This window comes from Bombus flavifrons, chromosome 5 (assembly GCF_040668555.2).
Source record: "Bombus flavifrons isolate JBK064 chromosome 5, iyBomFlav1_principal, whole genome shotgun sequence".
NCBI classification, from domain to species: domain Eukaryota; kingdom Metazoa; phylum Arthropoda; class Insecta; order Hymenoptera; family Apidae; genus Bombus; species Bombus flavifrons.
Genome location: NC_138446.1, coordinates 7,972,966 through 7,984,629, shown reverse-complemented (window position 1 = coordinate 7,984,629; position 11,664 = coordinate 7,972,966). Strand labels below are relative to the sequence as shown.

The 11,664-nt window shown below is 30.1% G+C and overlaps 3 protein-coding genes across 4 annotated transcripts; all 3 read left to right on the top strand.

The window, feature by feature from the left end:
• Positions 1-328: 328 nt before the first annotated feature.
• LOC138180195 (tax1-binding protein 3 homolog) lies at positions 329-2,232 on the top strand. The gene is made up of 3 exons (XM_069113787.1): positions 329-694; positions 947-1,075; positions 1,161-2,232. Exons 1-3 carry the CDS (start codon positions 638-640, stop codon positions 1,347-1,349), a joined length of 375 nt encoding a protein of 124 aa, XP_068969888.1. The 5' UTR covers positions 329-637; the 3' UTR covers positions 1,350-2,232.
• A 1,171-nt stretch (positions 2,233-3,403) lies between these two features.
• Sec61beta (Sec61 translocon subunit beta) lies at positions 3,404-5,064 on the top strand. The gene is made up of 3 exons (XM_069113788.1): positions 3,404-3,714; positions 3,803-3,999; positions 4,530-5,064. Exons 1-3 carry the CDS (start codon positions 3,712-3,714, stop codon positions 4,615-4,617), a joined length of 288 nt encoding a protein of 95 aa, XP_068969889.1. The 5' UTR covers positions 3,404-3,711; the 3' UTR covers positions 4,618-5,064.
• Positions 5,065-5,795: 731 nt separating this feature from the next.
• Positions 5,796-11,492, top strand: LOC138180194 (uncharacterized). 2 transcript variants are annotated; one of them, XM_069113786.1, is made up of 7 exons: positions 5,849-5,948; positions 6,167-6,269; positions 7,734-7,965; positions 8,553-8,714; positions 8,816-9,023; positions 9,094-9,289; positions 9,731-11,492. In XM_069113786.1, exons 3-7 carry the CDS (start codon positions 7,783-7,785, stop codon positions 9,921-9,923), a joined length of 942 nt encoding a protein of 313 aa, XP_068969887.1. In that variant the 5' UTR covers positions 5,849-5,948; positions 6,167-6,269; positions 7,734-7,782; the 3' UTR covers positions 9,924-11,492. The 2 variants fall into 2 exon arrangements, with proteins under 2 accessions (XP_068969884.1, XP_068969887.1); XM_069113783.1 differs by lacking the exon at positions 6,167-6,269 and having other exon boundaries at positions 5,796-5,948.
• The last annotated feature ends 172 nt before the right edge of the window (positions 11,493-11,664 follow it).

The following is an 11,664-nucleotide window of genomic DNA, read 5'->3' as shown; positions in this document are numbered from 1 at the left end:
TATACATTATTTGTAATTTCATAGAAAAATTTAGTTTCAATTCAAACCTCTACTATGCTGAATCGATAAAGTTGCATGATATATGAAAATGGCATGAGGTGTCTATAATCCCCAAAACTTGGGGCACGAAAAAGCATTGAATGTCACATCTATTCTGTACCTCGTCGGTGGTGGGATACATGATATATCGATAATATCGCATGTGACACATAAATGATAAGCGAGTCAGATGACTCAAAACATGGAACACAAAAAAGCATTGAATGTCAAGTCTATCCTATACTTAGTCAATGATATTTTCTACGATACACTCTATTGGAACGATATTTTCCTATCTATATTGAACAGTACGCATGGCTGTCAACGTGAGAACGAAATTGTCTTAACTTAACTGATCTTAACAACGCTGAAGTGTACCAAGCTTAACGGTATTGTCCGATTGATTTCACGTTCAGAGTGAACCAAAATTTTTCTGCTACTCAATAACACATTTTTCTAAATACATCTTCATACACACATCTTTGAATAGTTGTGTGATCGGTACATTGGTGTGTATAGTGCGTGAGCAATTGGTGGTAACGTTGAATCATCAGAAGCAATTGTCAATCTGATCTCATCAGACACAAGATTTATCATTATGTGCGCGAAAATGGCTTTTCAGCATCAAGCTGGCACTGCTATGGAATGTTTAAGCGTAAGTATACAAGTGATACTCGTTCGATTATTGTCAAGCATTTTTTAGGCATTGAACTTCATGATTAATTTAATTTTTTTTTATTTTTGACAATATATAATTTTATTTTTAAATTCTTTCTGATTTTTTTTGTTTTCGTACAATATAAATTGATACGATGCAATAATCATGATAAAAGATATTCATGTAGTAATATTAAACAAAATACTCTATTATGAACAAATTTTACTATGTACTTTATTTTATTTTTAGATACCAATTATATTGGTAAAAGAAACGGATGTTAATGAAAATGGGGAGGAAGTGATGAAGTGTGGCTTTAAAATTGGAGGTGGAATTGATCAAGATTTCAGAAAAAGTCCTCAGGGTTATACAGATAATGTAATGGAGATTAATATGATATAGGATATTGTAAATGCATCCCATATTGTCAGATGTTATTAACTGATATTTTACAATATTTTAGGGTATATATGTAACTGAAGTACATGAAGGATCACCAGCAGCAAAGAGCGGTCTTCGTATACATGATAAAATTTTACAGTGCAATGGGTATGATTTTACAATGGTAACTCATAAAAAAGCAGTATCATATATCAGGAAGCATCCAGTATTAAATCTATTAGTAGCCCGTAAGGGAGTGACAAGTACTTAAATACCAAATAAGAGATCAATTTGGTCTAAGAAGAATATTTATTTCGCTCTATACAATAACAAAGTCAATTTATTGGAGCTATATGTCTGCCAAATATTGTATTAGATTATGACCAGTAGTAAGATATCTTTGAGTTAGTTGTCACAAAATGATTAAATACTTTGTATTTTAATTTCTATTTTTAAAACATATTCGTAACAATTATTTACGATTCCAATTATAATAGGGGCATAATGTTAATTGATGCACACTCACTGATTGTTATGGTTACATTGCAGGCATAATATCCGTTTCTAATTGCAATAAAAGTAAAGCATTAGAGCAATAGATATATATGTATAAAGGTCCTGTTATGGTTCGTTATTGTTGTTGAAAAAAATGTGATTGTATGGGAATGTTTTTCTAATAATGGCTAATGATGCTATCATTTATGTAAAATTGTGCTTAAAAAGCGTGATTTAGATGCGCCTGCGTAAAAATCGCACTATATAATGTTTATTGTATATCAAAATTTGCAACAATATTCCTTGTGCCAAACAGTAACTGCTGCGCTGGGTCCATATGAATATTTCTTAACACTATGTATATATTTACATACAAAAAGAAGTTTTATTTGAATGACAAGAAAGTGAAGCGTATTTCCTGATTGGTTTTTTAACAAAAGAAATAATTATATGGATGAGAAAGTCATTTTAATTTTTTAAGTATTTCTATATTGTAAAATATATAACAGAATGCCAAAGCATAATGAAGTTACAGTAGCTTAGATATGCAACATACCTTTACAAAATTTTGTATTGCTAGTATATCAATATATTGCTGTAAGATTCGTATGAAATATTTCGAATTTATGCATTTAAAATACTCTACAGTGACTGAACAATCATACAATAATCATTGTTTTGATACCGTTGAAAAGGTATATCTAATTTACACAAATAAGTATTGTATATTACATGCAACTACTGCATTTATAAGCATTTACAGAATATTTTCTGTTATTGGCGCAAAAAGAAGTATCATTGAGACTGTACACCCTGAGACCAATAGAAGTATTAAACTTTGTATTTTATAAACTTTTTACTTTTATTAATAATGAATGCATTTGTGTAAAGATTTACATGTAAACAACGGCAACACAGTTTCGTATTTTTTACCTTACATTGGCTAAAAATGTACAATAAGTGAAACAAAAAGGAGAAAGTTCCTGTAACGATATGTACGATTTTCTTTTATATCCCAAGATTCTATCACACAATCATGGTGTGAACAATTTTGTAAGAGATAGTGTAATATGTTGTCATAATTTTATAACTAGTCTGCTAAAACACGGAAAAGATTAAAGGATAAAATTGTAGAACATAAATTATTATGCGTGCGACCATTATGCATGCACGTAATTCTTAAGATCTTTTGTATAGAATCACAGTATGACAAATTACATGCATTAATTCGCGCAATCTATACTTATATAAAAGTTATATGTTATTTATTACCAAAAATATAATTAATATAGAAAACTGTGAAACACAAACTAATGATCATATATTCTGTAAATAACAAATAAATGCCCTATACTATCATAAGTATGTAACATTATAGTCTTTTTTTTATTTAACAAAATCGATGAAATTGAAATTTTATAAAATTACAAATACTTAAATCATTAGCGTGACATTTCGTGATATTTCAAAATTTTTTACTTTTATTATGTTGTATATCAAAATATCTTATTTATATCTTTGTTTCATTTTTATCTTATTTTAAATTTGATAAAGCAGATAAGTTTTAATATCAAGCTATATTTTACAATTAAATTTGCCGTACTGTGTTCTATTTATTTTATGATCTAATAAATTCTACAAAGCTTGCTAATTTAATTTGAAAATAATTATTTATGCAACTGCTCATTTTTTTAAAGATAATTGGATATTATTCACAGACTGTAATTATATATAGTTTAATAAAATGTTTGGTCACGATTATTCACATGAAAACGCGGCATAAAGATCAACGCTCACGCATCACTATGAATTTAACGGCATATGATGACGTGTCTGGAGCTCACTACGTGGATGGTACGCATGTGACACGTCGGTTTATACCGTGCTTTATGCTAGCAGTAAACGTTTAAAACTAATTGGTAGAAGGTTGGCTTTGCACGATACAATATTACCAAGTCACTTTATTCCAATATTCTCTTAATGTTGCTCACAATAAGATAACGAAACATATCTTAAAAAAGTGAAGCGAATCCACATATTAATTCATTGTGAGTTTAAACAAAATTTTAAATTATAAAACAAACTTTTCCTTATTTGGCACTTACTGACGAACAAGCGTCAAGAAAACATAACAAACAATGGTAAGTATTTTCGTAAAAATTTTAAATATGAAATGAAGACAGTTTTTTGTGTAGAAATTTATGGTTATATTTTGTTTATCTTTTTAAGCCTGCTGCAGCTAGTGCTACTTCAGTTGGAGCCGCGGGCCGATCGCCAAGCAAAGCTATAGTACCTAGAACAGGTGGTGGTGGTACAGTTAGACAAAGGAAAACTGCAACAACTACTTCAACCAGGAGTAGAAACACAGGAGCTGGTTCTGATGGCATGTGGAGGTTTTATACCGATGACTCTCCTGGCATCAAAGTGTAAGTAAACGTAAAGTCTTGAGAAAAAATATAGAGATATAGAATTCAAATATGTATAGTTGCCCATGAAAATATTTGAATACTAACTGCAGAATTTTTTTTATAAATATATTCAAGACATTTATTATAATATATATAATATACAAGACATTTATTGCAAACATATGGTTAGTGAAAAATTAATATAAAACATGAATAATAGCCTTAAACATACAATTAGTATTATAAATGATCTCGCTAAATATTCTAGTTTATTAATATAGGAAATTATTGACTGTTGAAATACTGTAGTAATCTTTGCAAAGTATATGTTTCTAAGAAATGTCTTGTAAGTACTATATATGTCCAGATCCATTACAAATTTTATCAGTATTACATTTATTGACAATAGTCGTGTTTTGCTCTAGTGCTAATGAAATTTCAAAATATTGTTTATAATATATACATAAAATGTTTCTAGAGGTGCTAAAATAGTTTCATGAGCTAATATATTTGAGTCAAATGCTAATAATCTAAATATCTATTTACAGAGGACCAGTGCCTGTGCTTGTTATGTCTCTTCTCTTCATTGCATCTGTCTTCATGCTTCACATCTGGGGCAAATATACTAGATCTTAAAATCTAAAATAGGTATTAGCTTAAGAAAAAAATGAAGCAATTGGAACGAGTTGTGCAGTGCAGCTGTTGAAATGAATTAAAAAGAAGTTGAGAATATTGTAAAAATGGAAGATCAATAAGATTCAAGAAAACATGCTACATTTTTAATATTATTTTCCAATTCATTTAAGAGAAACAGAGCACTGCAAGTTATAAATTATTACATTTCCATACACAATGGATCTCTATACTTTTTTATCGCGAAGGAAGACCAAAATGTAACGCGCGATCATGAAACACTTATTATAATCATTTATCTTCATCAAACTGGATTTTATAACATTTATAAGATGATACGCATTGAAAAACGTTATCTTATCTAAGACATAGTTATTGTTTGTAAAGTTACTATTATAATAATATAATGTACAATACTAAAATAAATTATTCTTAATTCGATTTGAAGAAGCAATCTACTAATTCTTTTTATTTTCATCCATCTTTGTATAATTACAAAAAAAAATTCCTAAGTTCAATACCAAACCCGAGCATTTTAAAAGATGTCTCTTAAAGGATGCCCATTGTTTTTGCAAGTACAAATGAATGACAATACAAACGAAAAGCGTAATGCGCCATGTTCCATTTAACTGGAAACTCACCCGCGCTCGCGTGTACGTATTGATTCCATGCTGAATGGGCGCAGATCACAGCGCTCTGAGAGAAAAGAGCAATTGTGATAAAATAACTATGCAGAAAGCAGGAAAACAACCTTTTTATCGAAAAAAGAGCAAAAAACATCTTTCATGAAGACGTTACCTATACTTACAAAAAATGTATATACAAAAGTAAACATCATATACACGTACTTAAAGAACATGAAATAAATTAAAAACCTTATAGTATATCTTTACCGCTTTCTAAATCATTTTAAATAACAAATTCTAATAATTCTTTCTAATGTAAGATATTTTAATTCTACCTACTTTTAAGTAAAATAAATTTTTTCTAATGAAACCATTAATGGTAAAGTAATCATGAGGAAAAATATTAATTATGGAAATAATTATAATAAACCATAATGCCAGATGGTCAATCTGAATCGGGAAATCCAATAGGTCGACACCATAGAGTAATAAACAAAGAGAGACGCGTAGCGTAGCGAGAAAAGGACGGAGCTAGAAGAAAAGCGCCGATGCGCTCGCGGTCGTTTCATAGCACGTGATCATGGGTTTCTCGTTTTAGACTCGACTCGACATTGAATCCCCTCGTAGTCCTGCCGCTGCTTGTCGCCGCGGGTGGAAGTAAGTCCACCCGTTCTGTCAGTTACTACGATGATGTCCCTCTCTGTCGAGGTAATTGTCGTATCCCTTTAACCGATGTATATACTATCGCACAGACTCTGTACGTTCTTCATTAGCTAAAAATTCGCGCTACTAAGATATTGTGACTTCGCTGAAATTTCCGTGGTATTCTCGAGGTGACAGTGGCTCGTGTGATCCGCATTCATCTCCAACGTAGCGTTGATGCGTAACTTAAAAATGGTTAATCGAATAACAATTAACGATTTCAGTTTTGATATTTGGCGATACTCGAGCTCGTGAATGGTGCTTCACGTTGTTTTTCATTGATAACATCGAACAAGTTGCTTCTTCAATCTTCATAGTAGAAAAATGGTAGGAATTTTTTATATTGGCTCGAAAGTGGTGATAATGTGCACTTCCGGAAACTCGTATTGTTTTGAATAAGTAATTGATATTTCAGAGTTTCTTTCTTTTCTTTCTTTTCCTTTTTTCTTTTTTTTTTTTTTTTTTTTTGAGGAAGATACGTTTTGTCTTATGATTGATTAAAGATAGAATTGTGAGAGTATACAATGCAAAAGTTTCGAATTAAAGAACGGTAAGTACAAATAATGATATTTTTGTTTTTTGACTTTTTTTATGACTGAAAATATTTTGTGAAATCTTACTGTATTAGATAAAAGAGATTATTTAAGTGTTACGAGTATATGTTGTAAAAGGAATGGTATCTTTCTGAACATTTTTTGTGAGGATATTGAACAAACTGAACTGCATTGCGACGCTCTACGATGCAGTGGCAGTTAAATGATCATAATGTTGACGCAGGAATCAAAGTTATACAATGAAATATATTAACCAAACTAATGGAGAATATATAGCATCTGAATTTTTAACTTTGAATTAAAAATTTTTTATTTTTAAACATTGTACCTTTATTTTAATCTTTCACATTTTTATCTCAAGTTGACACACATAAATTGTTTTAAGTTTCTATCAATAATTTTATTGAAATTTGACTCCAAATTAAGCGATTCAAGTTATAAAATAAAATGATTAGTGTTTTTTCTTCAGCTTCAAGTAGATATATTATGTTTTTGGAAACATACTACTCTTATTGAATAATGCAATTGCAGTACGCACGAGCCGATATAATTTATAAATGAGCCTACTTATAGATATCAAGGCTGCTTATACAAGAAACAAAATAGAATCATAAAGATGTCAGATGTTTGAGTTATGTATCAACACACAATCTTCTCAAGTCTGATCAGACCGTTGCTTATACTACTTACCAGTTATAACACTGCTGTTCCAACTACACTTATTACGCTTGTAATCTACTACATCAATCGTATTATAAACAATTACAGTAACACAGATTGCTAAAATATTATATATAAATGATATTACAAGAACACAAAGAATAAATTTTCTTTCATTTATTAATTACTAATTATTTTATTAAATTACTTTATTTGACTGACTAGATAATTTAAACAAATTTAAAGAAAGAAACATAACCTGTAAAGGACTATTATGAAGTACAAAAATAAAAAGTTACAAATAACTCTGACATTTAATTATTACATAAAGTTATAAACAAGTAGTTCAAATATCGAAATACATAAAAAAATATAACCTTCAAAGAAATATCATAAAATATCTAATTATATAAGATAAAATTACATAAAAAAATTATTTACGTAATTACATATGAAGTTATGAATAGGTGACCAAAAGTTCCATTCTGTAATGAAATTAAAACAGTAAAATTCTAGATCTCTATCTAACAAAGCATATACATGAACGTACATGTAATATCTTCATTAACGATTCCAGATTCGAAAATAGTTCATCGAGCGCGGGAGTGGGCAATCAACTAGGATCAATGGCGGTCGATATTTTAGACGAGGACCACTTCGCGGTGAGCGCGATCGTCACCGTTGGCATGCAAATCATCTTCTTCACGATTGCGGCGACCTTTCAGCTGGACAAATTAACGGATTTTGCCGGCGGCACGAACTTCATCATCCTCGCCCTTCTCACTTTTTTTCTCGGCCAAGTGGGCAAGGTATTCTAATTATAAAACCGCTTCCATGCTCGTGCTCGTGTAAATGAACAACAGACCGAAATCATTTAATCGAAAATGCGCGGAAAGATACGTTTGAACGTTTGATTCAACCGCCACAGTTTATTTTTACACGACCGTTTGTTTTCGAAAGAGATCTATGGCCGCCATTAAGAGGTAATTCGAACACTTCCTCTCAGGTTCGAGGAACTATTAACGTATCTTTATGAAATTTACCATAAGGTATTTTGGGGAAGTGTCTTATAGTAATTTTATATTATATTGTAATAGATTAATATAATCCACATCAGTAAATTCATCAAAAACTTACATTATCTATAATTGTAAATTATTAAATTATAAGTGCAAATAATTTAAGATTATCATAAAAAATATAATATTTAACATTAATCTCTCTATAGAGAAAGATTCAGAGATTAAAAAGAAAATTGCTTTCTATAGTACGTATCATACAAATAAAATGTATGTTAGATGTATCAATAGGTAAAACTTCTAAAATTGTTGATTTATTATCGTATAAATAATTTGCAAATTATTAATTTATATTTGTATAAACAATTGTATCGTAGCCTTATGACAGCAGGCAGCTTATGGTCACCATATTCGTTTGCTTATGGGGTATTCGTCTTTCTGGATATCTGTTGTATCGAATTATTAAAATTGGTCGTGACAAGAGGTTTGAAGATCGCCGCAGTAACGTGATTCGCTTCGCTGTATTTTGGACATTTCAGGTGACAGACAATTTTAAGATTACGCACAGTTTAGTCAAAATCAAATATTTGTTTAGAACACAATAAATATGTATATATAACTAATTAAAATTTATTTTTAGGCTATATGGGTTTATGTAGTAAGTTTACCAGTGATTATCATCAATTCACCGCGGCATAAAATACCACCAGCTCCTAAAACTATGACAACATTAGATAGCACTGGTACAGGGCTTTTTGTGACCGGTTTATTAGCCGAAACATATGCCGATTTACAGAAATTCTCTTTCAAACAAGATCCAATAAATAATGGAAAGTGGTGCAATGATGGTATATTTTCCATACTAAACTTTTTAAAGTATTATTCAAAGTCTGCTGTTTACTTTATATTTAATTGCAGGATTATGGCGACTCTCCAGACATCCAAACTATTTCGGGGAAATAGTGGTATGGTGGGGTATTTTTACGATATCGTTAAACGTGATTGAAGGCTTTGAATGGATCGCTATAGCTTCCCCAATCTTCACTACAATTATTATCCTATTTTTGTCTGGTATGCCTCTATTGGAAAGAGCTTCTGATGAGAGGTATCGCGAGTAAGTTCCCGATTTACAACCCATGTATCACTTTATCAAATCTTCAGTCTTTACTAATTCCTTGTCTTATAATATCGTGTCATAATTGTGGTATAGATTATTGTTATGATTCAACAAAGGTAGATTGTGTATTTTAATCTCTACCTTCAATTCTTTAAACTGTATATCACAGGGGAAAAAATATGATACGTAATTTTCAAATTCAATAATCACTTCTATGTTACCAAAACTGACTTTTTATCTGGTTGTGAGATTAAGAGACGTAAACTAAGTAATTATTTTAACAATTATCATAAGTAACCCAACAATACTGTTTGAGGGTTAAAGCAAATACTGGAGAGATCTTAAGACAATGGGTTAAGTCTTATATAAATCTTTTATAAGATATAGTATGTAATAATAAGAAAGATTTGTCGAGAAAAATATTTTATCATCTTCCAGTAACGCCGAGTATCGCTATTACAAGCAATCCACATCGCCATTAATTCCAATGCCACCATCCTTCTACGTCGAGGTGCCGTACTTCCTGAAATGCCTCTTCTGTTGTGAGTTTCCGCTTTATGACTCGTTGGACGTGAAACCACGATCAGCCGTCACTGAATCGACATCAATAAGTCTAGCTGCGTCCACGTAGCTATAGTCACACGCCGGACGATCAAATTCAAAGTCCGGCGTGCAGTCGTCCACGGCTAGTACAGCCTTTTGAGGAGGCTGTCATGATTCTTTGCATTTTACCGTTCGTACAGTTCTTTCAAATTGTTTCACTCGCTTGAGAGTGATGGTTAAGATATTACATATGAGAAACCTTCAATAGCAGAGTTTAAGACGAACTGGACACGTACCTATCATATTTTTTATGATGTTAATATGTTGCAATGACACTTTTTAGAATATGCGAATTGCAAATATTAATGTTTTTTGTGATATGAGTTCAAAAACGCAGAAAATATTGTTAGATAAGAGAATAAGGGTAAAATGGAATTATGCGATTACGGAATTAATGTGTGTTACAATATTTTGCTATATATCCTGTTAAATGAATTGAAAAAATTATTTTCTAAATTTATTTGTGATTCTGATTGATTTGAAATCTTCGAAAGTTTAGAGAGTTAAAAATCCTAGGAAGGATGATATTAAGAGATATTAAAGAACATAAAATATTAAATCAATATTAAGATCTTAATTACACTACCTCGAACATGGTACTCTAGATCGAGTCCATAATGATATTTAGATTAATATATATAATCTTGAAAATTAATTATATCTCTGAAAATATAAAAATAAATGTGCGATAAACTGTAGAGATTTGAAGCTATGTAGTTTCTGCTGAACTTCCTTTTGTTTTATGAGATATTTGACAGTAATTTATTTCAAACATTACGAATATGTATATTAATTTCTTTAAATATTAGTCTTATATAGACAGAAATTATTTTTTTAGAAAGTAAAACATTGGTTATATTCTAACAACAATTCTTAGAACATGATTAAAATATTTTTGAATCAGTAGGGACCACATGTATAGCAATATTAGTTGCTTGCGTCTATTTTTACATATCTAGAGAATTTTCTGACTTTCAGAAAATAACTTACTATCAAGTTACACGATTGATAAAAATATTTTAATGTAATAAAAGGAGAGTTAATATCTAAAAGTTTGTGTTTTTAGTTTCTAAAGTTGATTTCTGAGTTGATTATTGCTTTTACAAACCTGTTATTAATCTTGATAGACTAAGCATTGTTGAAAAAAAAGTCGATTAAAAGAAGTTTTAGGAAAAGTTAAACAGAAAATAAAAATTAATGTGTAACCATAATCAAATCTAAAAGATTCGGAAAATAAAAAGCTATCTGCGTGGCACTGAATAATTGTATACAGGTTAATCGTAGCGTTAAATTATAGCAATATTATACATATCTTGGTGCCGAGTAGAAGGTCGTAAAATAAAGCTTTAATTAATAAAAAGTATTATTAAGCTGTATTCTTTTAAAAGCAATCAACAGTAAAATTTTCTCAAACTTGTATGATAAAAATGTAAGAGTTATATGTCTCATTAATTCAAACAATTTGGTACAAATAAATTTAAAAAGAATACAGCTACAGTTGATAATTACGCCAAATTAAAAGTATTCTATTGTAAACTATCTTACAGAATCGTTTCAATCGTTCGTTGTTATGTAAATCTTCAGATTTTAGATAATAAACAAGAATTGCTCTAATCATACTTTTATTCTATTTAAATGTTTCTTCCGTTTTATCATCTTCGTCTTATGGCACTTTTGAAAATAAACTAAAATAAACATTAATATCGACCATCGTGAATATATTTTTTTATTGTGTTTTATTAAATCTCTAACTCGACATCGACAATTTT